Genomic DNA, 27448 nt, shown 5'->3' on the forward strand with positions numbered 1-27448 from the left:
CGCATCTGCAGCTTGGTCAGGAGGACTTTTTTTCTGCTGGAAAACTGAGTGCTAAATATTCAGAAGTAGACCTGGCACACACAAATGTAAATGTACCATTCCTCAGATGAAAAGTCACTTTGTTTTTGCTTTTTTCATTTATTTTTAAGCTCATACTACCAGGATTGGGAATGTTGGTTGCAATTTAAACTTTTGGGAATGATGCTAGCAGCACACATTTCTTCTCTCTTAAGTAATCTCTGTCCATCAAATACTGAATTGCCACCTAGGCAGTTGCCCCAGGATGCTACTTCAGCCTCCAACCCCCCCACGTTTGCAGCGTGTCACTTGGGTTTCAGTAATTGACCAGTTGCTAAATCCCTCCCCACATGGCTACAACAGCTGTCGTGTAACTATTAGATTTCTTCACATGGTGAAGCTGTGTTCACTGTATGCAGCCTTGTTTTGTTTTAACAAAGAATACAGTAAAAGTTTAAAAAATGATTACATTTCCTCTTTTTTCTGCGCTAAAATTCACCTTCAGCAGTTAAAATAGTAAGCTAACAAGCTTGCTAGCTTAGCAATAAAAATGCAATTACATGTGTCATTTTATATGATCTATCATTTAAAAGAAGCCAGTTGGAAATAATAAAAATCTACCAGAAAAACCATTCAAACCAATTCTTGGCAGTAACATGAGCTATATTGATATATTAGCCAATAAACATGTTTGCTTATTGCATTTCTTCTATTGGTCACATGCAACAAAAGATGCAGAAGTGCTTTTTGAGCTTTCTCAGACCGGAGTCCAAGTACCAAATTTGTTTTTTGCAGACCATTGTGTTTCTAAGACGTGGCCTCCACCAGTTTTGATTGGCTATAATGGACAAAATATTGTAAACATTAAAAGTACAATAAATAGTTTACTCCTGCGAGCCTTGGTCTATTTTTTTTCTCAAGATTGGTGAAAATTGTGCCACCTGTGAACTGGATCCTAATAATATACCATCCTATAGTGCTATAATCTCATTGTGGTCCAAGTAACACAATGACCCATCATCTTTCAAAAACATTTTTTTCCCTGTCCACTTCCACATTCTCTGGCAGAATGTGAAATTTCCAGCTTTTTCTCGTCAAAAATGAAAGAAAAAAATGGAGAAAAGTTAGCACAATAGTAGCACGGCATAGAAGTTTATTGATTTCTGGCATCTTGTTACAGTAGATAATAATTTCTTTATATATTTTACATTGTTCTCGATAGTTTTTATTTCTTCCATAAATAGTGGCTTAACAGTGACCCAAAGACTAAAACAGAATCAGTTCTAGTTCTGACAAAAATATTGTTAATGATTTCATAGTTAAAGAATACAAAACCATAACATTTTGAATATACAATTTGTCATGATGTTAGCCAAGCACAGTCCATCCAACAGTGTTTTGTAAATGCTTTAAGATGCGTTTCAAAAGCACGATTGCACTGCAAAATCATCGGCTTGAACGAAACCCCGGATTATGCCTCTTATTCTTGCCTCGTCTGGTGTATGTCTCCATAATACATGAGATACAAATTGCACTATATTCCATGTGAATCACCAGGCAACAGAAACACTTCACTTTGAGTACATCTCTTACTTTGGGGATGTGTGTTGTGTCGTATCTAGGACCCCGTGCTACACGTTATACTTGTCAAACAGCTGTTGAAGTCCCCGAGAGACCAAACAACCACTTTAACTTGTCAAATGGCTCGAGACATCGTGAACGGCGTTTATCCATAATTACTTTCAGTCCATTCTTGTCTGGGTAATTCTGTGTATCCCTGAGCCACAACATTTTTTTTTTTTAAATAGCTTTCAAAACCTCTTGATGGCTGTTTCCATAATGGCTCCATCATCTCATTTGTATATGCACTTTTGATGGCATAATAGACACCAATTATTGGCAATGTCTCTAAACATGAAAACAAGGAAAAGAAAAAAAGAGCAATGCAGGTAAACGTATTGCCATCTCTCTTTTACATTGGTGAATGTTACTGTTTGTTTGTTTTTTGCCAAAGTTAAATGAAAAGGCATGAAAACGCCATTTTTTGACTAAGCTCATTCGTCATCTACGAGGCAGAAGGGACAGTGCAAACCAAAACCAAAATGAGTCACGGCTTGCTGGGAAACCAGTGAAACCAGTCGCACATTATTGCATGCACACGCTGCCTATTGAGCTACAGCATTATAATCTAACATCTTAAGCACTCTGCATTTATCTGACTTCAATCTACTTTAGAAACAGTCCGTAGATTGATGTGATATGTAGAAATGTACAGTTTTTGTTCTCTTTATAAGGCATGCCATTGTGATTCCTTTCTCAGCAGGTCACAGCGTCTGTGTCACAGCTGGAGTTGCTGATAATGCTGCAATCCTCTGTAAATGTCCCCGGACAGTTTCAGAAGGCCACGGGTCGCCTTTGCACAGCAAAGCAAACAGTCAAGCGAGGCTCTTCACACCGGAGGGTGGGTTTCACTTTATTATACACCTGCAGCTTCTTCACATGGGTTCAAATAATAGTCGATAAGATTTGGAGCCTGCGAAATGAAGTTAGCTACACAGAGAACACAGCGAGGGAAATTCAGGTTTGTAAATGAGTGGAAAAGATTTGTTGTCGCCCAAATTAAATCAGCTCGAAAAACAGAGGGAACGTGCTTCTTCTGAAGACGGGATTCAAAGCATTAAACTGCGAGTGATATTCTCGGCTCTGAAACTTTAGTTATATTTGCCCACACACTTTTGCAATAAGCACCCGCAAGTTGCAAGTGGGAAATTTTGGCTCCCATCTTTGGTCTGGGGGACAAAAAACACACACACACCAAAAAAAAACAAAAACAAAAACAAAAAAAACAGGGCCAATATTGATTTTTTATTTAACATCTGCAATTTTTTGCAGTTTTCTGAGCCCATACTGAGGATCCACAAGCAGTTTGGGTTTCTCCAATTCAGCTGGCAAAGGTTCATACTAACATCTTCTATCTCAGACTTCTAATACTGTCTTTTGTGATATAAATGTCGTCTTTCTGCGTGAAAGAGCTGACCGTAAAATATAAAATATGTATGGTGTGCAGCGCAGCCACCATTTGAATGAAGCTGGTATTTTTATTAAGCACAAGCTGCACATACACAAAAAAATACATTCATTTAACCATCTGTTGTGTGACACTAACTTTGGTTCATAGAAGACATCTTAAGTTTGTTAGAAATCATAGGATGGTGTGTTGATATGTGTGCGTGTGTGTTCCTGAACACAGTACACAGTGAAACATATCAAACACTCTCACCTTAACACAATTAAAGCTAAAGTGCAGAGGCTTTGTTACAACAACAACAACAACAACAACAACAGGCATACAGTAAGTGACTCCTAAACACGCACTAATCAGATGACTTAAAGAGCCTTTCGCCTACCTGAATAAAATATGTTTTGCTGCCACCTGGTGGTCACAGTGATAAATTATTTGAGCCTGGATTTACACCCAAGTGTGGAACTTTGTTTGCACCGCCGTTTTTTTGTTTGTTTTTTAAATTCTTTTGTTTTTTGCACAAGTCATCTGTAAGGAAAAAAAATCTGGTTCTTATCTCAAAACTGTAACATGCTTAAACTTCTTAGAAAATAACTGAGATAAAAAGCTGAAATTCTGACTTACAGATGACAAAAAAACCCTTTTTTCAGTGGCAGAAACAAGCTTCCATACTAAAGACATTTTCATTATGAGAAAAACAACAGATGCATGCCTACTGCACAACACATAATACTTAAATTGGACCACATTACAGCCACCATGTTCTACTTAAAATATCACTTCATTGGCCTCTTTAGTCGCCCTCTTTTAACTCTGACATACATTTTATGAGAAATGTTTTCAATCGCCGTCTAAACATACACACGAAGCAAACTCACTAGTTAATTAAAACAAAAAAAAATGTTCAAACTCTTTTAGAAAAAAAAGACTAACCCCACATGGAGTTGTACTGACATCAGTTACCGTGACAAGGAGTCACCTGAATTGGAGCATTTTATCAAATTCACACTGCGCACAGTACTCAGTAGCTACCTTGAGTTCTGTTTCAATATTACATTTACTAACATCTAGTTTTAAGGCAATCAGATATGGCTATGCTTATAGCACAGGAGTCACTGTTTGTGCATGCTCATGCATCTGTCTCTTTTTTTGGATGGAGACGAGTACGCGTGTCAAACTACTGCACTGTGAAATTCTCTCATGATTTACTGCACGTGTTATAGTTTTTTTGCCGGGAATCGCTTGACTAATAAATGATTGTGTATTCAGAGTGTGTCCGGAAGTGCTAAAAAACCCCAAACAAACAAAAATAAAAACACAGTAGCTGGTATGTAGAGAAAAATGGTGCTGTTGCACTTATCCTTACTCACTCATGGGAGCTCAGACTGTGCATTAAACGGCAGATGATGACATCAGTTTAAGTTTAAGTTCAATTCTAGTGAAGAGGAGGCAGTGCAGTTTTCTTGTCACACTCTTTTTTTTTTTTTTTTTTTTTTGGCAAAAACCCTCCATATTGAAGTGCCACTCTGACACTCTGTTGCCTTGTAAGAAAAACATCTATTTGTGGAGTCATTTCTTTGCTTTTCTGTGTGTGGAAATAGTTTCAGTAGCATAAAGCTGCCTTGCTGCCGCCACAAAAGAATATGCCTCCTGGACATTTAGGGTCAAACGTAGATGCCTTCAGGGTTGAGGGTGGACGAGACGGCGCTCTGAAGGGCACGAAGGTCACTGGGTAAGAGACGGGAGGAGCCGAGTCGTTTCAGGGAACCGCACTCCGTCTCTGCAGCACACAAAAAAGAGATGGTCATTTAGCTGTGAGGGGTATGAACATCACTGATATATGATTCTGATCTGACATCCCACAAGTGATTAAGTATCAAATGAGAAAAAAAAACAAACTATGTTACAGCAACCCAGAAAGAGGAAGATGCAAGGAAAGAAGACGACGATGCTAAGGAGCAGCCAAAATAAATAAAGAAGACAAAGAGAATGGAGAAAGTTTTTTTATGTAAAAAATGATGTGATTAAAATAAAAACAGAGGATTTTTCTTTGGCTTTATATTGAGAATTCCATTGCTGGTCCATGTAATGGGGCAGTCCTGCCTCACGTAGTCTAACAGGTCATTCTCAGTATGACCATAAGGTGGCACTGTGTCCATACACATCTAAAAGCAATACAGTATGTAGAATGCCTCAGCTGCAATCAGCATTTACAGTAAACTAAATGCTTTCAAGAAGGTGGTGATCTTGTAGAGTTTCTGTCAGTGTGTACGTGTATTTATACCGCTGCTGATGTCTTCTGATGGTTCAGCCGGCAGCACAGTGACCTTGGTACCAGTCTGCTGAATGAACTGCTGTAGGTTGACCTGTCGAAGCTCTTTTGTCAGCTGCTCCAGCTCCTGCTCTTTCTCCTATAAAGGAAAAAAAACACCAGGATAATAAAATGAACTGTATGCCTAGTCTGATAAAAGTACTGCACATGAACAAATCCACAGCTTACCAAAGCTTTCGAGTGCAGGAAGTTACTCTAATGGAGGTGAATTTATTAGGTCAAAATGAAAAAAAGATTGATGTTCTGCTCAGGATCTCTCCAGAGTCATAGTGTAGTTGAGCCAGCCAAAGAAAAGTATCAGCTCACAGATGATTACACAACTGCAGGCAGGGGATTGCGTACTTATTCAGGCCCCTCTCTAATCAGGCAAAGAATGCTGCTAATTCCCTCCCTCCCATTCCCTTCTCGTTACCTCACGCTTCCCACATCTTACTGGACTTCACCCTACTTCATACTAGGATGCATGCAGGCAAAGATCCATCGCACATTGCTGCGAGCCAGAGATAAGGCTTTGCTTCACTGCCCACAACTTAATGAGCTTAGATTTCTATGGTTCCACCTGTGTGCTGAGGACTAAATTTTTAAACCAGCGTCAGCGGAGCCAAAGTTTTCCGACTTCTTAATAAGATTTTTTAAAACACTTTCTTGAAATCTGAATTCTTCAGCCTCTTCCAAAGTTAATGGGAACACAATATTTTAAGCAAAATGCCAGGATGGGCCTCTAAAATAAACAACTAAACAGTTGAGCTGACCTGTAATCTCTTGCCTGACTGGCTGAGCGAGCGTTCCAATGCCCTGCAGCTGTTCTCCAGCCGTGCTGTTTGTTGGCTCTGCATTTCCAACTCTGCCCTCACTTTCTCCAGCTGGGCTTGTACCTGAAAGCCAGAGTGGAAGGGAAGTCAGGAAGCCAGCGCTCATCGCAATTTTCCAGGAGAAATATGCAAAAGAAACTCAACCATGTAGGAAGACGTTTTCATGCTTTGACATGTTTTGAACTTGAATAAAAAGTTTTTTAGCTCTGCAAAACTATTCATCCAAGTTTAGAACACATGTGTCGGTTTAACAAAACATTTTTCTCAACACAACTTTATTTAAATAGCATCAAAACACAGCAGCAGTTGCCTCAATGTGCTTTATATTGTAAGGTAAAGACAATAATACAGGACAAAGATATGGTGTGGAAGAAAGACCGATTAATAAAAACTAATGACTAAATGCAAAGTGGTGTATTAAAACATAGTAAGTGACAAAGGTGACCGAAGAAGAAACGCTCAGTGCATCATGGGAATCCCCCAGCAGGCTAGACTAACTGCACCATAAGTAAGAGAGGATTCAGGGTCACCTGATCCAACCCTATATGCTTTATCAAAAAGTTTCAGAGTAACATTTGAGAGTGAAGTGCTCTGTTGGAGTGATACGGTACTATCAGGTCATTAAGATAAGATAGGGCCTGATTATTCAAGACCTGTATGTGAGGAGCAGGGTTTTAAATTCGATTCTGGATTTAACTGGGAGCCAGTAAAGGGGAGCCAATATAGGAGAAATATGCTCTCTCTTTCTAGTCCCCGCGTCAGTACTCTTGCTGAAGCATTTTTCGATCAGCTGAAGACTTTTCAGAGAGTTTTTAAGACATCCTGATAATAAAATAATCCAGCCTAGAAGTAATAAATGCATGAACTAGTTTTGAAGGAAATATCCTGGTAAAAAACCACAGCATGAGTCCTCACAGTGTTACTGGAGGCCAGGGTAATGCCATCCACAGTAAGTATCTGTTTATGAGATCGGTAGAATGTCCCAAATGTTAATTTTTCAATGACTGCACCTCTTCCTCATTGACCCTTTGTTTCAGCTCAGCCTCCTGCTGCAGTCGCTCCTGCTCCACACCTGCCTCCATGCTCTGGAAAGTAAATAAAAATCTCATTTTTCCCAGCTTCCTTCTTCAGTTAAAGCAGCGTGTTTGTGTTTTACTGACATTTATAGATAAGAGGTTTAACTCGTAAAACCATCAAAACAGGATCTGGTGAAATCAGGCAGCTCGTGATGCTAAGTTCACCTGTATGCGAGCTAGATACTCCGAAAGCTTGGCTTCACAGTCGCGTACGCGGCCCTGCAGCTCGGCTAGCTGTTGCCGCAGCTGCCACTCGCTCTCCTGCTCTATCTGCAACTCGTTCTGCCAGAATTCCTCCTCCTCCATCTCGGCGTCATTCCTCCTCACCTGCTGCTCTAAAAGCAGCAGCTCTTCCTCCAGGTTTCCTTCCTGTAAGGCATGGGATTAAAATATGATGTAGGGATGTAAAAATAAAGATATTGGAAGACATGAAAGTTTAGGGTGCAGACGATCTGAAGATCAGCACATATGCAAAGTTTCTCTCAGTGACTGCACTGGCAGCTGTGGTTTTACTCACATCGCTGGCCTCGCCTGTGGCCTCCTCCCAGTCTCGCAGCTCAGCCTCGCAGCCCAGCAGGCGGCTTTCCAGGGCCTGGAGTTTGTTTCTCTGCAGCTGCACCAGTCGGCTCAGCTCTCTGGCCGGACTCCCAGGTACAGATGCTATTCCACCTCCTCCAACTCTGCTGAGGTTTAAACTCACACCGCGCTGCTGGAACTGTTTGACTAGATGCACAGACAAAAAGGGAAGACTAAGATTAAAAGAAGGAAACTGAACCATTGAAGCTAGCAAAGAAATGACTGGTAAGATCATGGCTAATATTTCAGCTATACACACCATCAGTATCTCTGCTTTTTCCAAATATTTCCCGCAGACCCTTGGTGCTTCCTGTGAAGGTCAAAGATTTGCGTTTGGGTTCCTTTCGTTTGAGCGACCTGTCTGTCCCCGATGGACGGAGCTTGGCCAGAGGTGGAAGGCTCTGGCGGTATAGACCTCGTTCTGGGACACGAGCCAGCCCTTCAGAGGTTGGCCGCTCGCTGACAGACGGGCCGGTCCGCTGGAGGATGAGCTGCACGTCACTGGCATACTGGCCCCACTTGTTCAGGGACACTACAGGGTTTTCATTTGGAGCCAGGTGGCGCTCTGTCTCCCGCCATTTCTCGATCAAAGTGTATCTGCCCGTCCGTCCTGGGACAAAACAAGAAGTAGTTGAAAGGTCCTGACATTTTATGACAGCTTTTCACAATCAGTGGAAGGGAATCCTACACGAAGGGTTTGTTTTTCTGGGCTCTTTTCATTGCAATGGACGGGGTTCTGCTGGAAGAAGGAGATGTGATGTTAATTTACCCCTCCTTCCCTTGATGTTCAACAGGTTTCAGTTGAAACAACCTTTATATGGTGCAAGCATTTAAAAAGTTTTCAATTTGTGGGTGAAAATTAAGTTTTACTTGCAAAGTATGTATAATGCATAATACTGGAAGTTTGCCCCACTCTTCTTTAATTTGAGTCAGTTCTGTCAGAGGCTGGGTGTGTGACCCAGTGCTTTCAGTTGGTTTTGATCACTTTTGTTATATTTTGAAGATCATGTGGAGTTTTGGATTATTATTAATTGGCTGTGAATTGTAGTCTGTTTCACCCTGGCCTTCTGTTCTAGTTGTTATGTATTTCCTGTCTGTGTGTTTCATGTTGTCAAGTCTGTGTTGTCTACGTCTCACCATGTTTCCTGTTTTATTTTGAAAGTCTTGTGTTTCTTTGTTCGATGCATTTAGTTTAAATCTTCTCCTGTGACGTCATTATTTTCATTTGTGTCAGCTGTTTCCATATGTGTTTCCACTTCCCCTAATCACCTCCTGTGTGTATTTAGTCTGTGCGTTTCACTCAGTCGTGGTTAGGTAGACTGTTTACCCTCCCACCATGTCAGTTCCTCGTCCGGCATGAGTCAGCTCAGGTCGTGTTCATGCCTCATGTTCTTGCTTCTTCATAGTTTTCTGCACGTTCCTGCTCTGAATCATATTTATGTTAGTTATGACAGTTTTGTCATAGTTATCATTTTTCAGTTTTCCCAGTGTAGGTTTTAGTTTACGCCCTTTATTCTTTATCCATGTTCAACCAGCCTGTAATAAACTGCTTGCTTTTTGTTTAAAACTTCAGTTCCTCTCTTCAGTGTCTGCTTTTGGGTCTTCTTCCTCTCTTCTCATGGTCTGACAGTGCAAACCACGACAAGTTCAATGATGATTGCAGGCATTTGTTTATGCACCGCTCTCTTAAGGTCGTGCTACAGCATTTCAGTCACCTTGAGATCTGGACTTTGACAGGCTTTGATTCTTTTCTTTTTCAGTCATTCTGTTTTAAATTAGCAACAGATTTTGCCGCAGATTTGCTGCTACGCTCAATATCATTGTCCTGAGGTATGACCCAGCCCAAGCTTTAGCTGTTGAATAGATGTCCTCACATTTCTCTAGAGTATTTTGATATACAGATGAGTTCACGCTCGAGTTGGTGATCTCATACACTTGATATGAGGTGTTTGGGTTTTCTCCAAACATGGAGCTGTGTATTATGGCCAAATATCTCCATTTTAGTCTCATCTGTCTAAGGGACAGAAGTTAAAAGTTACAGAAGTGGTTTTCTCTCGGCAGCCCTCCCAAACAAGCCTAGTTTGTTCTGTAACTTTCTAATTGTGCTGTCATGAATATTTCACATGCTAACCAAGGCCTGTGGAGTCTGAGATGTAGCTCTTAGGTTCTCGCAGCCTCTCTAAAAAAAATTGCATGGTCTGACCTTGGGGTGAATATCCTGGGATGTCCACTCCTGAGAACATTAGCATTATCCAAACGCATACCTTTATGCTCAGACCATCAAATTGCCAAATCTTATGCTTTTAAATAAGTGCTCACACTTGCGATTAATCCGTTAATCAAGTGAATTTGATTAGTAGCACCTGGCTACTACTTGCTTAACTCTTGTGGAACCAATACAACTTTTCCACAAGACTATAAGAAAGTTTGGTGCAAACTTTCTTTTTGACATGACCACACTAGCTGTGATGTCCCCAAACTAACTTGTTTAAAGATGATAAAAAAAAGAAATAAAATGTTGTCTAGTCTTTCTGGAAATGTAAGTGAACATCAGTTTTCATGTTGACAATTTCTTTTCTGAAGTAAAAACAATCACAGTGTTAACACATTCAAATCTGGGTTCACATTACTTTAGAGGGAAAACTATTCACTTAAATTCCACAGTGAGTGATAAAGAGAGTCATTTATCTGTGCTCTCTTTAAATCTTTTACCAGATCACAGTTTTGCCTTTGTCCGTGTCATCCCTCAGCTTTAAACATTTGCTGAGTAACATCAACAAGGGCTGAGAATGATTCAGCTCACAGATATCCATTAAACACCCTTCTGTATCTGGTTGTGCACCCTGAGATGTTTCAAAAATCACATTGCATGCTGTCAGAGTAAACACCCCGTGGAACCTGTGAAAAAAATCAATCCAGCCTTGTTAAAATGATCAAAATAAAGTTCAATGTGTTTTTGCAAAAAACGACAGACGAAACAATGACAAAAGGCTTTTTCACAGCTCTCCCACAGGCTGCACCACTGGCAGATATAAAGGACTTTACCACGGTGTCTAATGCAGTGGGAAAATTCAAGTCAACAAACAGCGTTTGTGTTAGCCAAAGAACGGGGTTCAGTGGTTCAGGGCCTTTTGTTTTGTGTCTCCTGTATTTGTATCTGTACACATAAAGATAAGAGAAAACACTGCCAACTGCACAGCCAACCCCCTTCTTCCACAGTAAGGGTCCTTATAAAAAGAGCTGCATTCATCACTACAGCCATTCAGACTTCAAAGCAGCTTGGCCAGGACAAAAGGCACAGCAAGCACAAAGGACCGTGCCATAACTCTTCCTCTGCTGTCACTGTGAAAGACCCCCACATTTTAACTCTAACCACTGGGGCTACTGAAAAATCAAATATTGAATGTGTTCCTCTAAAAAATGTGTACACATGACTAAATGTCATGATGCCAGTCTTAAATTCACAAATGCAAACGAAGAGGCTGAGCCTGAACTTATTTCTATCAACTGTCAACAAAGGAAAGACTGCAGTATGACTCATCGTGTTTCACAGAGTCCCGTTATGGTGAAAATCTATTTGTGCCCTCTAGTCACTTTTCATTTTCAAGCCACTTATTTCCTCAAGTGTCTGCATGTATGTGGCCTGCCAAATACTGGATGCAACCCACATAACAGAACATCCCAGCATTGATTTATGCAGGACAAAATATAATTTGCACTGCTTTTCCTGGACTTAAGCAGTAAGCAATATTATTTTACTTTCTAGAGACACAGGAAGTAACATAATGTTTCTAAGCATTTGCTACCTGTGAACAGGTTATGTTGTAGTGAGTAATTTGTAGCTTACCAATGGCTTGTGCCAAAGCGATGACCACTTCCTGGCATGTGGTGAACTCCGTGACCCCGCACACAATGCGCTGCACTCCGTCCACCCACACTTTTAGCTCCATGGCCTTCATTCCTCCACACCACAGGGAGCCGCTAGAGATTCTTTATTTTGCATCCTGGAGAGCGAAAAAATAAAAAGTTCGGTAAAATAAATCATGTTTAACTGTTAAGCATCACTTAACCACTATTCACTCCTACACAAGACCCTTAAAGGTTCGATTATAAATATTTTTAGTGGTGGATCCAACCTGATATTACACGCAAAGTGTGTAATAGACAAACTTTGCTTCTCTTAGGTGTGAAATGGACGTGCATGCTTAAGTTGCAGTATATAAGCCAACACTACTGACCAAGGAAAGTATGAAGTACATTCCAGGCTCTTTCTATGCCAGGTAAGATGACGTTTCTTTAAAAGTTTGACTGTTTTAATGTTTCCTTTAAATAAATAAGTGTATGTGTGTGTGTGTGTAGGACTATTGTACAGCTTCACCTTCACCCAGATAGTTTATCTGAATTTCAGGAGCAGGACCACACCCCAAACACTCCTCTTCCAGTTATACGTCTATAAATAACTACTTGTGCCACACACACACACACACACACACACACACACACACACACACACACACACACACACACACACACACACACACACACACACACACACACACACACACACACACACACACACACACACACACACACACACGTTCTGTTGACTCTTCTATGGAGGCATAAGTGGTCAAGAGATCGAATTATACTTATACAGACAAGCCAACCTTTTTCACACGATCAACTAAGATGGAAGCAAATCCCATCTTTGGCTTCAGCTAATGTGGCTAATTTAAAAACCTTTCACTTCTTTTCATTCCACTTTTCAAAATGCCTTTTCTGCTTCCACAATCTGTTGTCACTGCTAATCAGTGTTGGGACTAACGCGTTATTAAGTAACGCGTTACAGTAACTACGTTATTATTGTGGTAACGAGCACAGTAACTAGTTATTATGCCAAAACCGGGAACGCGTTACTCGTTACTGGGATTTAAATAGGCTCGTTATTCGTTACTTCGTGTGGTGGCTATCGCGGAGCTTCCACAGATTCAATAACATTAGCAAGTGGTGGAGGCCAGCAGGTGGATGAAGGAAAAGGGAGGCAAGAGGAGAGACCCGAAGCGGCCGCTGGTCCGAGAGTGTCAGGTGAACTGAACTTCAGGTAAGAAGTTATGACCTGCAGTCCATCTGGGTCAGATATGAACCAAGTTTAGGTGGAGTTTATTTTCATTGTGCTGACTTTTTCGTACTGCGTGCTAGCTAGCATGACGGAGTTTCTATACAGCTGGGTGGGTGCTATGTTACTGATGTTGAACTTTATTTTGTTCATAAGGTTAATTATTAGAGTTGCCAACCGTCCCGTAAAAAACGGAATCATCTCGTATTCAGAGAAAATATTACGTGTTTCGTATTGAGGTGAAAAGGAACAGTTTGTCCCGGACTTCAGCTACAATGAAAAAGACACAAAGCTGGAGTTACTCTGTGTCTTTGCTGCACAGCTGCCTCTTCTTCTCTCATCCTCTTACCCTCCCTCTCCTGTTTCTACTTCAATCATGAAACTGATCAATGATCAGCTGATCGGCTTTTCTCTCTTGTTTATTTATTGCCCACTTTGCGCCAGAAAGAGGAAACCAGCGGATGTCGCGGTAAACAACATTAGCACTTTTAAGCTTGATCAGCTGTTGTTAGAATTTATTTAATATTAATTTCTAGTATCAGCTTATGTTTGCTGGAGCCACAGCTGTAAAGCTGCTGGTCATGATATCGGTTTGGTTATGTGGTGAGAGGGAAACATGAAGATGAAACCAGGAGATGTCCTTACTGAATCATCAGAGCTGTGATGGAGAAACAGGTTTACCTTTTAGGTGACATGAATGAGTTGAAGGGAAGTTATGAACTGTTTCTGAGAGACAAATAACACCAGGATCCTTTTCCAAGTAGCTGACAGCTGGTAACTGTGCAGGGGCGGGTCTAGCAAAGTGTTGCCAGGGGTCCATGTAGGGCATTAACAGGGAAAGGGGGGCACAAAGAAATACTTTCTTATTCTCATTTAAAATGTCTCACTTTTAAAAAAATAATTATCTGAGTCTTACAACAAACGATTGATAGATTGATACATATATACCATCAGAACAGTGTACATCACTGTCACAACAGTGTTTATTTTCATTCAAAGTCTTTATGATTTTTCCTGTAATGGTGGGCCGGTCTCTAGTCAAAATGCCCGGGACGATTTTTTTGTCCCAGTCCAGCTCTGAATGCAGCTCATCTGCAGTCTGGTGTTACCTACATCTTCCTATTCAGAAGGCAGAATTTCCGAGTTCTGAGTACAATCGAAAGCACCACGACTGCAGTTTTTGTGTTGGATGTAAAAAGCAGGCTAGGATAGAATCAGGTGTGGGATTTCTCTCGTGGAAATGTGCACATTATTTTTTCCTTTCTATTGGTAGGTGGCACAGTGCACTTGTGGCAAGTAAGCAAGCTAGAAGACTGGCAAACTTGCTGGGTATCCAGTTACGGAAGCAACACATTAACAAGAGAATTCTGAGTTAAACCAAACTTACTTTCCCTAGTAACTAGTTACTCTGAAAGTAACGAGTAACTTGAAGTAACTGAGTTACTTTTGATAGAAGTAACTAGTAATGTAACTAAGTTACTAATTTAAAGTAACTTACCCAACACTGCTGCTAATTATGTATGAATAAATCCATTCTGTTACTGGGAGTATGTCTGTGAAGGTTCTCAGTCATCCAGGTCATCATAGTCTAAGGAGCTTGGGAAGAAAAGCGTCTGGTCTTCTTTTCAAGCAACTTAAAGAAGTCCAGATGCTTTTCTTTCCAAGCTCCTTAGACTGTTACTGGGAGGCTTTCTGTGGGGATCTGACAGGCCTGGAAGAGCCTGGAAGAGGCCTTCCCCAAACTGCAGCTTCTGGTCTAAAGCTACAACTTAATTTAAGGGCTAAAAATCTAACATAAAAAAAAACCCTGTAATAACTCAAGGCCTCTTATGAGTTATCTGCACCAGTCAGCTACCCATATTAAGAATTTGGAAATTCAGACACCAAAAGCCAATTTTCTACAGCTGGGATAACTCAGACATGGACCCATGTAGGTGCACTATCCAAACCTTAGGCTATTCTTCGTATACATGGGCCAGACTGTCACAGATGTTCCAGCAAATTGAGCAGTAACTGCACTGAATTGGGATGGGAAAGTGACCAACACATCTTCAGCTGTGCAGAACGCAGCACTTGACCAGACCGTAAGTGAATGTCCTGCCATGCCAACAAAAAGGATTCATGCCCTAAAAATGGAAAATCTCAACAGCTAGTTTTGACTTGTCACAAATACCTGAAACACTGGAGCATAGATAAGTTGTTGGGTTGTCAGGGCTTGGAGAAATATTACAGACTACACACAGAAACAGCGATGCCCTCCTCAGTCACTTCAGCATCCCTGAGGCATACACCAAATGTGAGTTATACAGCAGCGCTGTGAGAAACAACACCATGCTGCAATTGTAAATGATGCACAGGCTGCAGGTATTCAGACATACACAAGGCAGTAGCAAAAGTCTTCTGCTTGATATTCATATCAGGCTGGAAAAAGTACAGCTTGAAATATGCAGATGCCACCAGAGTGACAGTTATGACACAGGTGTGCAACCCACACTGCACGGTGCCAGCCACTCACACCAAATGGAGTGTCAAGCACGAGATGGAAGCTTAAAAAGCCACCCTTTGAAGCACAGCTCCCATCACAGAAATCTACAAGTTGAACAGTGTGGGTTTTTTTAAATAATTAACATCAGCTCAGAATTCTGAGCCGCTAATGATGGAGTAGCATGTGATTTCTTTCCTTTTAAATACAGAACACGTAGCATCCAGACGTCTTTGGAAACAAAAACAAAAAAAAAGTATTTCTGCTTTCAGTTGTGCAATGATGCTCTTGAAGTGCATCATTGAATGATACATTGTCTCCACACATAAGGATAATTATATATAACCTGTTATGCAGAGATGGATGTAGCCATACAGATGTGTAAGAGAGCCAGAGCCAGAGATTTCTGGCTCTCTTCCACAGCATGTCTCTCATCCTGTCTTCCTTCTCTCACCCCAACCGGTCACAGCAGATGGCTGCCCCTCCCTGAGCCTGGTTCAGGGAGGGGGTTCAAGGGAGTTTTTTCTTTCCACTGTCGCCAAAGTGCTTGCTCAAAGGGGGTCATATGATTGTTGGGTTTTTCTCTGAATGTATTATTGTAGGGTCTACCCTACAATATAAAGTGCCTCGAGGCGACTGTTGTTATGATTTGGCGCTATATAAATAAACTTGAATTGAATTGAATGTGTAAAACCCCCCAAAAAACTACACTCTTAAAGGCAAGTTCCCGAGATCTGCAACATGCATTTGGTTGAGTTTACAGAGGTTGCACACTGAGTGAGAAGTGAGGTCATTTTCTCAAACTCCTGTACAGTTTGACTTCTTTTTTTCTTACCTCCTGCTGACAGAAATAATGCAGTTTTCAGGCACTTCTGCATTGGCTTCACTTTTCAAAACCTTCAGGCTTTGTCTGTTTTTTATATAATGTCTATAATTTTAACGGTCTCTCAGGTTATTGATTGACAGAGCCGGCGAATAACTTCAGTTAAATGGCTCTACCAGCTGAATATAATGGAGCGCATAGCAGCTAAAGAGATCTCCCAACATTCATTACATGTACTCTATCAGGTGAACACAACAGTGATTCAGAAGTGGTGCTAATTCTGGAGCTGCACCACCTTTGAGCATTTAACAAATGTGACTAACATTTCTTCTGCAGCAGGTAGATTCAGGTGGAACAACATGATATTATGACCAAATTATCCAGTCAACTTAATCACCCTTGTTTTAGTTAAGTGTTTCCTAAATGGGTTAAGGGCCACTAAAGAGCTAAAACCTGATGCTCCCAACAACAACACACAACACTAGTTCTCTGTAAGAGATTTCATGTAACGCTGCTGGTGAAATGTTGTACCATCAAATGCCTGTGGTAATGTAATTGTGTTGTGATCGAACTCTTCCGATATATTTTTCATTTCCTGGTGTTCAGTGCAGAAAAGCTTACAGGCACACAGAATGAGAGTCATTTCAAACTGCTGACACAAGCGCCTCAGCAGCGAGGCAGTCATTATGGCCCTTGCAAGCCTGAGCAACAGAGCAGTGAAAGAGCAGGTGGCTAATACTCAGTCTTGCAACCATACTGGGCAGCATTGCTCCCTGTCTCCTGACTGGGCCATCAGCTCAGCTCTGATCCTTGACTTGCCTATCGCTTGAGGCGATAACAATTTAAGCACCTTGCATCTTCGTCACAGCTGGAATGGGAATCCCATCTCTCCTCCAATTTAACTACTGGCCCCCCCTGGAGGCCTTTTTCTACAGAGACCGCATTATGCTGCACACTCCTCTGCGCTGAAGGCATCTGTTATGGGCAAGGTGTGCATTTGGAGTGAAACTGGGCGATTTGTTAAACGAGACAGTATGCATTCGAATTGAGATAGATCCAGCAAATGAGATTATTCTCAAAGGAGCTCAGCGGCTTGGGGAATAGAAAGGAGACAATAAGAAAACAAAGAGGCACAGTGAAGGTGAAAGAGTAGGGGTGCAGATGAATAAACAAAACCAAGCAGGATAAAATTAAAAGGAAAAGGTTGGATCGTTTGAAGAAGGAGTGCAAACCCTTTTGAGATGAATACCTTGCGTTCTCCTGAACAGGTCAACTGTTCTGAACTGGATTGACTGCAAAGAGTGTGCTGCACCATTAACCTACTTGTGTTTGCTTTGGTCACCTGGAGATTAAAACAGTCGTAAGACGCCGACTTGTCTGCAAACACTCAGCATTTACTCTCCGAGATATAGTAAAACTTGAAAAAGTGTGATGCAAAGCAAAAATAGTTTGGAATGGATAATATGGCCTTAACTCTACTGAAAATTTGTGGACTACACTTAAAATGCAGCTCCATCCCAGGAAACCAACCAACTTAAATGAATTCTACTAATTCTGCCAAGAAGAGTTGTCAAATATCCGATCAGAATTATACCAGAAGCTTGTTGATTGCTACAAAAAGCATCTGGTTGAGGTTCAACATGTTGATGGACATTTAACCAGATATGACTGGGGATGTATGTACATATTTGAACCTGCATTGATTACAGAAAATGAAAAATAAACTTGTGCACCCAATTATTGTTTTTAAAGTCATTAAAGATGCATGCTGCACAATTAATTCACTGTGGAAAAACATTAAAAAAATTTGAATTTAGACATTTGATCACACCTGTATCTTTAATACAAGGTTTAAGACAGAAGCCAGGTGAGGCTGAAATGTTGTCACTGAATTTTTATTATGATGAGTAACATCCACTGAAGTTTAACCCACATATGTGGTAATCTTTCGCACACTTTTATGATACTCTGCTCACACTAATGTGCATACTCACACTTTCTATGAGCACTTCTATGTGAGACATTTGGATTTCATTTACTCCACTGTGATGCATTTATTATAAATATATCAAAACAGAGCAGAGGGTTAACGTTGAGACGGTCGACTTTCTCGTGAGGCTTTACTTTGCAATGCTCATATTGAAAGTGAAGGAGTTATTTTGGGGCAGTTAACACTTGATAAATGTATTTTTATGTAAATGTAAAGATGGGAAATGTTGACATAAAACTGGCACAGCAGTGAGTGGTTGCAGCACCTTTTCAGCACTGCAACATGTTTTCCACTAAACTAGCAGTTATGTTCAATTAGAAGATGATTTGCATAAACACTTTAAGGCCACATGTGCAGACAGAGTTGTGAAAAATATCAAATAAGATATCAAACAGCCTAAAAAATATTAGATTCAAACTGACCTCGCTAACATGGTTCCTGGGTTTTTTTTCCTTTTGATGAATTTTCATTCCTTTACTCATAGAGCTCTTACGGTTCCCTTGACACAAACAGCATATGCTGATAGATGTTTGCTTTTATCAGGAGCGACACACAGGACCACAGGAGCAGGCGGCTGTGCAGAAGCAGATGTTCAGATCATTTTTAGTCAAAACTTTATGCCCTATAGTTTTGATCCAAAAACAATCAAATTGCAACAACTTAGATGCTCCAAGTAGGTCAAACTCATTTTACATGCATACTTTTTGATCTTAAGTGGGACAGACCAGTGAAGCATGAAAAATGTGTCCAACTTGTGACGGTGGACACTTTCCACCCAAATCACATGCAAAAAACTTTATTTTACTGTTTCTACATTTTGCACAGGCTCACAGTGCTGGATATTTTTCCACATGGACAGTTAATAAAGAATCAATCAGGGAACCAATAAAGAATTAAACCGTATGACCAGAATCAATAATAGCATTGGTGTCAGTATACTCTCATTAGTCTCTATCCTAAATCACCATCATTCAGTTCTGAGCTGAACTTAACAGGTTATTGAAGGTCTAAACTGGAAACCTGAAGGTCAGAACAACAAACTGTCGACAGAGTCAATAACTAATTGAATTCTCTGCTCAACTGCTCCAACAACATGGCCTGTGAAGCCCGTCACCTTGTGCAAAGTAGCTTTGATTTTCTTTTCCTCCTTGCTGATAAGTTCCACCAATTCCTCCAGAGACTTACCTCAGCCACACCGATCACTTTCTCTCTCTCGCTCTCTCCTTTTTTACAGCTATTGCTATTACTGCTCTGAATTTGCATCATGCAATTTCCCTTTCCTCCCTGGTTATGACTTTAATCTAAATCACATTTACTTTGATGATCCCGCTGCCAGCGTGTGAATTAATAAATCATACAGGCGGGTATAAACTAATTAGTATGCGGCGACACTGGTTTCTATTTTGATTCGGCTTCATTGTAAATGTATACTTCCATATTTAGATGTGTTCAGTGAGCCACAAGTCCGCACAGTCATAGTTTCTAGAAAAGGAAGTGCAGGTGCAGGATATTCTTCCTGTGTTAGTCATTCACATTCCAACTTTATGCAGTAATCCATACACAAAAATCCCTCCCACCACTCCAAACCACCACTAAGTACACACAGATTTGACAGGAAATCTCTTTGACGTCACAATTTTTGTCACACACACACACACACACACACACACACACACACACACACACACACACACACACCAGGGCATAACAACAGCCTGGACCAGAGCAGGTTTTGAAATCAGATAAATAAAACCTCAGATGAACTCCAGATGTGACATTACACTGTGTCATTGTTTAACACAAACTAAGCTAAAATGCAGTAGCAGTGTGTGAAATAGTAAGTACACTCTTACCGTTTCAATAGGAATTAAAAGGATAAGTAACAGCCAGGAGTTGGTAATCAAATGTGCTTGATTAAGGAGTCATCAACAAGTATGAGCACCTCTATCAAAGCAGGAGTTTTGGCAGTTTACAGGCCTGGAGCATTCAGGTGTGCGTTAACACAAAGCCAAGGAGGAAAGGCATCAGCTGTGATCTCTCAGAAGTGATTGTTGCTCAGTCTGGGAAAGGTTATAAGGCCATTTCCCCCCAAAATTAAGTCCATCATTCCACAGTGAGAAAGATTATTCACAAGCAGAAAATATTCAAGACAACTGCCTATCTTTCCCAGAATTGATATCCCACCAAATCACCCCTAACGGTGAAGGCTAAGAGCTACATCTCAGATTCCTCAGTTAACATGTTAAATGTTTACGTTCATGACAGTCAAAATTAGAAAAAGGACTCAACACGGATGACTTGTTTGGAAGAGAAAGACTCTTCTCTCTAAAAAGAACATGGTAGCATGGCTTAGGTTTACAAAGTGGCATCTAAACAAACCACAAGACTTCTGGAACAATATCCTGTAGACCAGCGGTCCCCAACCTTTTTTGCGCCACTGACCGGTTTATGTCCAACAATATTTTCACGGACTGGCCTTTAAGGTGTCGTGGATAAATACAACAAAATAAAACCAGTATCGGTACCAAAAAGAAAAAGAAGATTTATTCATAACACACGGGAAAAGACCTAGGGAAAGAGAGTTAACGATAAAAAAAAATTATGCTAAAAACCGATCAGAACCATGAAAACCATAAATTTCACACCCGAGCCTCAACTCTTCCGACCCGGTACCAAACGACTCACAGACCGGTACCGGTCCATGGCCCGGGGGTTGGGGACCGCTGCTATATACAGAAGAGATGTCCACGTTTGGAGAACGAGACACTAACAACTCATACCCACGGTCAAGCATGGTGGATGATGGCTGATAATTTGGGTGTGTTTTGCAGCCACAGGACCTGGGCACCTTGCAGTCATTGAGTTGACCATGAATGCCAAAGTATTCAAGGGTCTAATGTGAGGCCATCTGGGCGACAGCACAGCAACAAATCTACAACAGCATAGCTAAGAAGGAATCAAGGTGTTGCAATGCCCAGATCTGAGCCTTATTGAAATGGACCTTAAGAGATTCGTGCATTAGTCACTGTTGTAAAGAAGAGTGGAGCAAAATTCCTCCACAATGATGTGAGCGACTGATAAAGTGAATCAGAAAACAATTACTTCAAGTTAGTGCTAAACCTGCTTCCACAAGCTACTGAATGACGGTGTGCACTTAGTTCTTCCACACACTCGTCATGCATTTATTCCATTCATCCATCTTCTTCCGCTTATCCGGGGCTGGGGTCGCGGGGGCAGAGCCTAAGCACAGAAGCCCAGACCTCCATCTTCTCAGCCACCTCCTCCAGCTTGTCCGGGGGAACATGAAGGCATTCCCAGTCCAGCCAAGAGATATAATCTCTCCAGCGTGTCCTGGGTTTGCATTTATTTATTTATTTGTAATGATGTCCCAGTATGTAAAACCTTTGAACTGAAAAACTGTGTCTGTATACTGTTAGAGTTGTGGCTGATCACATTAACACGCGATTTTCTACTGTTGGCTCAGAGAAATCCAAAATATGGTTTCTTTCTTTTTTTTATGCATTCTTGGCAAATTGATTTAGCATTTAACTACCATGGAATTTATTTATTTGACCTGTTTTATGACTAAACACTGAAATAACTGTGCTTTTATTTAGATCTATTTCTGATGCTACATATAATATGCTTTCTACTTATTGTTAGAGTTTCTAATGTTTTTTTTTTAATCTTAAACAGTTGTATTACTGGAGCTTGCTGTGTTTGCATTCATGTATATTTTCCTTCAACGAGCAGAAAAACACGTTGCATAAGAGACAGAATAAACAAATATAAACAACACAATGATCCGAAGGGAGATCGAACCACGAAGACAGAACATGCTCGATATAGGAGATGTTACACTCATGCGAGTCATAATCTCAGGAAATGCTTGAAAAGATTGAAAACGACTGATGTGGGAAGGAAAGGCTGCAGCTATCAGTACAAATCCTTGCTGTCAGACAACTTCTGCCACAGCCATTTGGTTTCAGACATGAAAAATATTGTGTTGTCTGGGCTGTGAACCGTTGAGCTAAACTTAGTTATGACTCCAGTCTACCTCCCCTGAAGTTTCATTCTCAGGATGCCAGAGGAAGGCAGAGTTAGGGAGGGGACGCAGCGCGAGAAGTCCAGGCTTCTTATTTATATTTCCTCAAACATGGATAGCAGCTCATGAGAGGGATCAGCACAAAAATGAAGCTAAAAGCTCCTTTAATAAGCCGTAGATGAGCATTGAAGGAACAGACTGAGAAATGTTAACTAAAAGCTTTTCATTTCACACCGACTTAAAGGTGGAATTTAAATCCAATATACAAACCTAATAGTTAATCTCCAAAAGTTGATTCTGTTTATCTGGACGTAGCGTTTTGTGGGAGAAACGTTTCGTCACTCATCCAAGTGACTTCTTCAGTCTCGATAATAGTTAATAGTTAATAGTTCATTTCCTGCCTTGGTCAGCTCTGTGCCATCTCAGCCTCTTGCTAAATTACAGTTTAATAGACTCAATGCCAATCTTGTTGCTGTGTGTACCCTCAAACATCTGATTAAACAGACACATTTGCTTTGAAAAATCAAAACTCGATCATATTTTTTTTTTTTTAAAAACACGACTGTCAGTCAAAAATCTAATTACTAATGGAGACATGGCACTCAGTAGATGAGACTTATAGCAGTTCAAAAAACAGACGATGCCAATTTTTTTATACGCAACAAGGAGGTTGTGGAAGCTGGAGGGGATCCACTGAAAAACAACAAGTGGCGCACAAACAAAAGAGCACGCTGTAATGTGCATGCGTGAGTCTACATGGCCAGCAGCATGACTGGATGCAAACAATCCCTCACCATGGTGACGCAGCTCAGGCTTTGTCCCGACCTTACACAGCTGACCGGAGTGATTGGAGGGTACGGTCTGGGAAAGTAGACCACACAATCGGCAACAATTAAGAAGCAGTCCGTGCTTTCCTGTCACTTCCTCTTTGTTTCCTTTGAATGTGGGCTGCGAGAAAACATGAAGGTGTGCTCTGCAGTGGGGGTTCTTGTTGGAGATGTAGTGGAGTTTTGCTGGAACATCTCAGAGTTGGCCTTATGGTGGATATTGTCTAGTTTTAGCTGGAGCGGTCATGCCAAACAGATAAACTCTATCCTCTATGTTAAGAGGTCAATGGCCTGCATACAATTTAAAAACTTACTCCTAATAAAAATGTCCAGGCTCTATGAGCTTGCTAAAAATCACTGGATAAAAGAAATCTTCTGCTGAGAGTTTTTACTTCACAATTGTGTAAGCTGCCTAAAATGATCCACAATGACTCCCAAACTAGTTGTGAGACTACAATAGTAGCTCACAGACACATAGCTTTAGCTCAGATTTTAGCTGTGTTAGTTAGCTCATTCAAAGCTCAACGTCAGAAGGTTACTAATGTTCAGATGATCAACCCTCTGGCACCTAAAACTTCCCTACTAATATCTTGCCACAGTTGTAAAGACTAAAGCCTGCAGCCGTCATACAGTGACCCACATTTGCATCCAATTTAGCAATTTAGAATGAACAATTAAGCTAATGTGCATGTCTTTGGATTGTTGGAGAAAACCCACGCAATCACGGGTAGAACATGCAAACTTCATGCAAGAAATGTACCAGCCAACCATATTCAAACCCAAGATCTTCTCGCTTTGAACAACAGGAAGGCTAAAATGCTAACGTCAGCAGGTAATCCAAATATAAACCCTAAATGAAATTACATTTCGACCTCTGTGCTCACACAAGATGTCACTGTTCTTGATGGAACATCCTGGAGGTTCACAGGCCCTTCAATACAGCAATAAACTCATGACTCTGCTTTTAAGTTGGCACACAGCCTTCATATTATACACCAATTTCCCACTCCCCCTGCCTGTTTCTCTTTACTTATATACTAATATAATGTAATGCTTTTAAGAGTCCATGAGAACACAGCGGTCCTCCTAAAACTGATAATGCATATTGCAATCTATAAATGAAACCTCCACCTTCTAGCCTCCTGTGCAGCATTAAGCTGCACAGGAGGCTTGATGTGGAGATTACCTCCACATCAATTTTGTCAGCTGAAGACAGTGAGATGGCTGCATATTCAGCAAAAGCTTGCATAAGCTGAGTGAAAAGCTTGAGAACAGCTTTGCAATCAGATACTATCAATCATCTATTGTGTCATAAACAGTGTAAGAGTTCCCTGTTATTAAGCAAGCAGTGGTATTCACACGAATGCAACATGCAGTCCTTTGTGGGTAACAATTTAAAGGCAGCTGCAGGTTTTTGTCACAACTGCTGGTGTCATGGGTAACAAAGCAGTGTACTCACATTCACACTTCAGCTGTATCACTGGATGTTATTATTTTTTACTGTTACAGGAAAAAAAAAATCACTATGTTGAAGCAGAGTGACCAAAGTGCCCTCTTGCAGTTTCAAAAGTTAAAACTAATCAGCTTGCTGAAGACAATAAGCCTTTAACCCGGTAAGACCTGCAGCTTAACTGACCGCAAGGTGCTGGGAGGGGGAGTCTGCTGAAAGATAAACTGGACTGGATTTACACTGCAAAGTCTGTTACGAGTCTTCCCACTTGGGTAGCATGGTTCTGACATCTCAGGCAAATGCAGACACAGTGTGAATGAATATCAATAATGCAAAAATATTGGTGCTTAGCTGGCATGGGAACTTGTGTGAACGGGGAGATTTTTTTTGGTCAGGATCTCTTTGTCTTATGATGGTAAACTGAATCCGTGGACAAAATTGTAGCTTTTAAGTAGATGTGGGCAGATTGATCCAAATATTGAAAGTATCCATACCAATGCTGGTATTGGTATTGGATCTATACTGTTTACATTGCAGGTCTTCAAAAAAGAAAAGAAAAAACTGTTTCAAAATACATGAAAAGCTGAAAGGTGTGTTTTGCTAACTAAGTATAGTGGAAAGTAAAAGTCACAGTCATTTAGTAATCATTAAAATGTATTCATTTTGTAAACTGATGATGATTGATCTTATAAATCACGAACCACTACTCTTCCCTATAAGCTGCCTTTATAGGCTAAAAGTATTGTATCAGTATAAATACTCTGTATCTGATCATACCAAAAGTTGCAATATGGCACTACTTTTTAGAAATAATGACAGGAATTTTTAAAAATAATAATAATTACTGACACACTGAAAAAGGCTCAAGATTCACTGATAATGAAGATATCTGTAACAGTTTCTCAAAAGGTTTAACCGTTACCAATATATCAGGAAACAACAGTTTAGTAGCAGAGTATACTTCTCAGAGCAAAGTATCCCTACTACAAACAGTTTACCCTTGCGTCCGCCACACGTGTGCTTCAAGGACTTCTTCCTGTGTGCTGTAGCTGCATGACTCAGTTGAAGGAACTTGATTAAAAAACCACTGCTGAGTGCGCGCTTACAGCCCAACTCTATAAATTGCATTGCAGGGCTCAGCAGACAGATCCCACTCACGCACTGACCACTAACTCACTTCCTGGATGGCTCATGGATCTGGTATTTTGTGTCAGGAACACTGACCGAGGATGTGGGTTAGATTTCTTTGAAAGGGAGGACGAGAAGGGCGTGAATAAATCTGTCAAATAAAGTTACGCAACTGCAGTTGATCGGTCATTTTAGTCTCTCTTCTGCGTTTGTCCTCCTCACAGGCTTTAACACAAAACTGCCAACAGTGAACTTATTAGCCCATAACAGTCTACAAGCTTGTCTAAAGGACAGCAGCTTTTAAATGTTGGCGTGACTGACGCATTCACTGCGTTCAATCCAGTGCAACAAACACGACAACATACCTCTTTCCAGCCGCAGCTCACTGTGTCTTAGACGATTAAGAACTCTCTTGTTCTGTAGCCACCGAATATCTCTCTGGGATAAAATCCAGTACTTTCTTCGTCATGGTATGCGGGCCACTTGAGGGAGATCCCTGTTTATTCTGTGCCGATCGGCGCCTGCATCACAGTTAACGGTGTGCGCGCATCCCCGCCTCTTCTAGAAACCGAGTGGATGTAAACACGAGTCCGTCCAGTCATCGGACATCCTACAAGGGGGCTTGTAGGCTTGCTATCAGTGAAGGAGACCTCACGTGTAAATCACGATCGGAACAGAACTAGGACACCGCAAGGCATGACGGACCGGTTAAAGCTGCACCGCACTGGCGACGCAAATGGACCGAGACCCGCGCAGTTACACGGAGGGTTCTGATGGAAATAACAGGCTTTGCACGTGTTTATAGTGCTGAACAAACCCTTAGCGTTACACATCTGCAGCATATGTTTACATGAAGCCCCGTATTTGCATGACAGCAGCTTGTAAAGCCCAAAACAGACTAAAAATGCCTTAATCAAAATAAAAAGTGGAGTGACTTTACCTTCTACAATGCCATTTAGTAAAGAAAAAATAAATAATAACATAAAATGACACTGAAATATATTTGACAATACACTGAAGAGCAACATGTGCTAGTACAACTATGTAGTTTTAATCCTTGGTCCCCTCCAGCAGTACTTGAAGCCTTAAAACAGTCTGCTTTTAATGCCTGCGTGCCTGCCTGTGATAAAAAAAAAAACTGATTGTCTTACATTGAAATGTAATGTAGGCTTTCCTGCAGAGCAGAGATCAAGATCGAGAACCAGGTTTTAGTGCACTTATTAAATTAAATTCTATTGGACAAGCACAAGGTACAGTTTTTTGTGTAGGTTTGGTTAATGTATGCCTATACATATTGACCTTGAACACTGACCTTGATATACCAGGTGCACTGCTCCTGCTTTAGTTGGAACAATTTTCAGAGGCTCAAATGTTCAAGATTAAAAACCACTAAACCAGTACGGCTGTTATGTTTAGCTCCCCATGCAAGTCTTGCCTTTGCTTATCTTTGACGTATAATTGATCTCCACCGTGCCAAAACAACAACCTGCATGTCATCTCAGGGAAGAAGCTGGAGTCACAGCAAGACTAGTAAGTAAGGTGTGTGAAGGTCAAAGGTTGTGTTTGTGTACGCCAAATAAAGTAGGTGGGTGCACAATGGCATGAACTACAGTTCAGACCTTATCTGCCAACACTTTTCCTTCAAGAGCAGGAAAAGTGTATTGCATACATTAGCCTGGGTGACAGATTTATGGTGCACAATGAGCGTTAGAAAATAAGCAGAATGCTCCCAGCCTTTTGGCTTGGACACT

The 27448-nt window shown here is 40.9% G+C and overlaps 1 protein-coding gene across 3 annotated transcripts; it reads right to left on the minus strand.

Moving 5' to 3' along the window:
• Positions 1-1153: 1153 nt before the first annotated feature.
• rassf8b (Ras association domain family member 8b) lies at positions 1154-26418 on the minus strand. Of its 3 annotated transcripts, none has more exons than XM_085436855.1 (9): positions 26063-26417; positions 11684-11840; positions 8096-8446; positions 7778-7983; positions 7426-7629; positions 7195-7269; positions 6125-6247; positions 5325-5451; positions 1154-4820 (listed from the first exon to the last, which is right to left on the minus strand). In XM_085436855.1, exons 2-9 carry the CDS (start codon positions 11793-11795, stop codon positions 4705-4707), a joined length of 1314 nt encoding a protein of 437 aa, XP_085292981.1. In that variant the 5' UTR covers positions 11796-11840; positions 26063-26417; the 3' UTR covers positions 1154-4704. The 3 variants fall into 3 exon arrangements, with proteins under 3 accessions (XP_085292981.1, XP_085292982.1, XP_085292983.1); XM_085436856.1 differs by lacking the exon at positions 26063-26417 and adding an exon at positions 25568-25774; XM_085436857.1 differs by lacking the exon at positions 7195-7269 and having other exon boundaries at positions 26063-26418.
• Between the last annotated feature and the right edge of the window lie 1030 nt (positions 26419-27448).

Source organism: Copadichromis virginalis, linkage group LG17, assembly GCF_057382275.1.
Source record: "Copadichromis virginalis isolate Kocher_CV1m ecotype Utaka linkage group LG17, C_Virginalis_male_GT1.1, whole genome shotgun sequence".
Lineage (NCBI taxonomy): Eukaryota > Metazoa > Chordata > Actinopteri > Cichliformes > Cichlidae > Copadichromis > Copadichromis virginalis.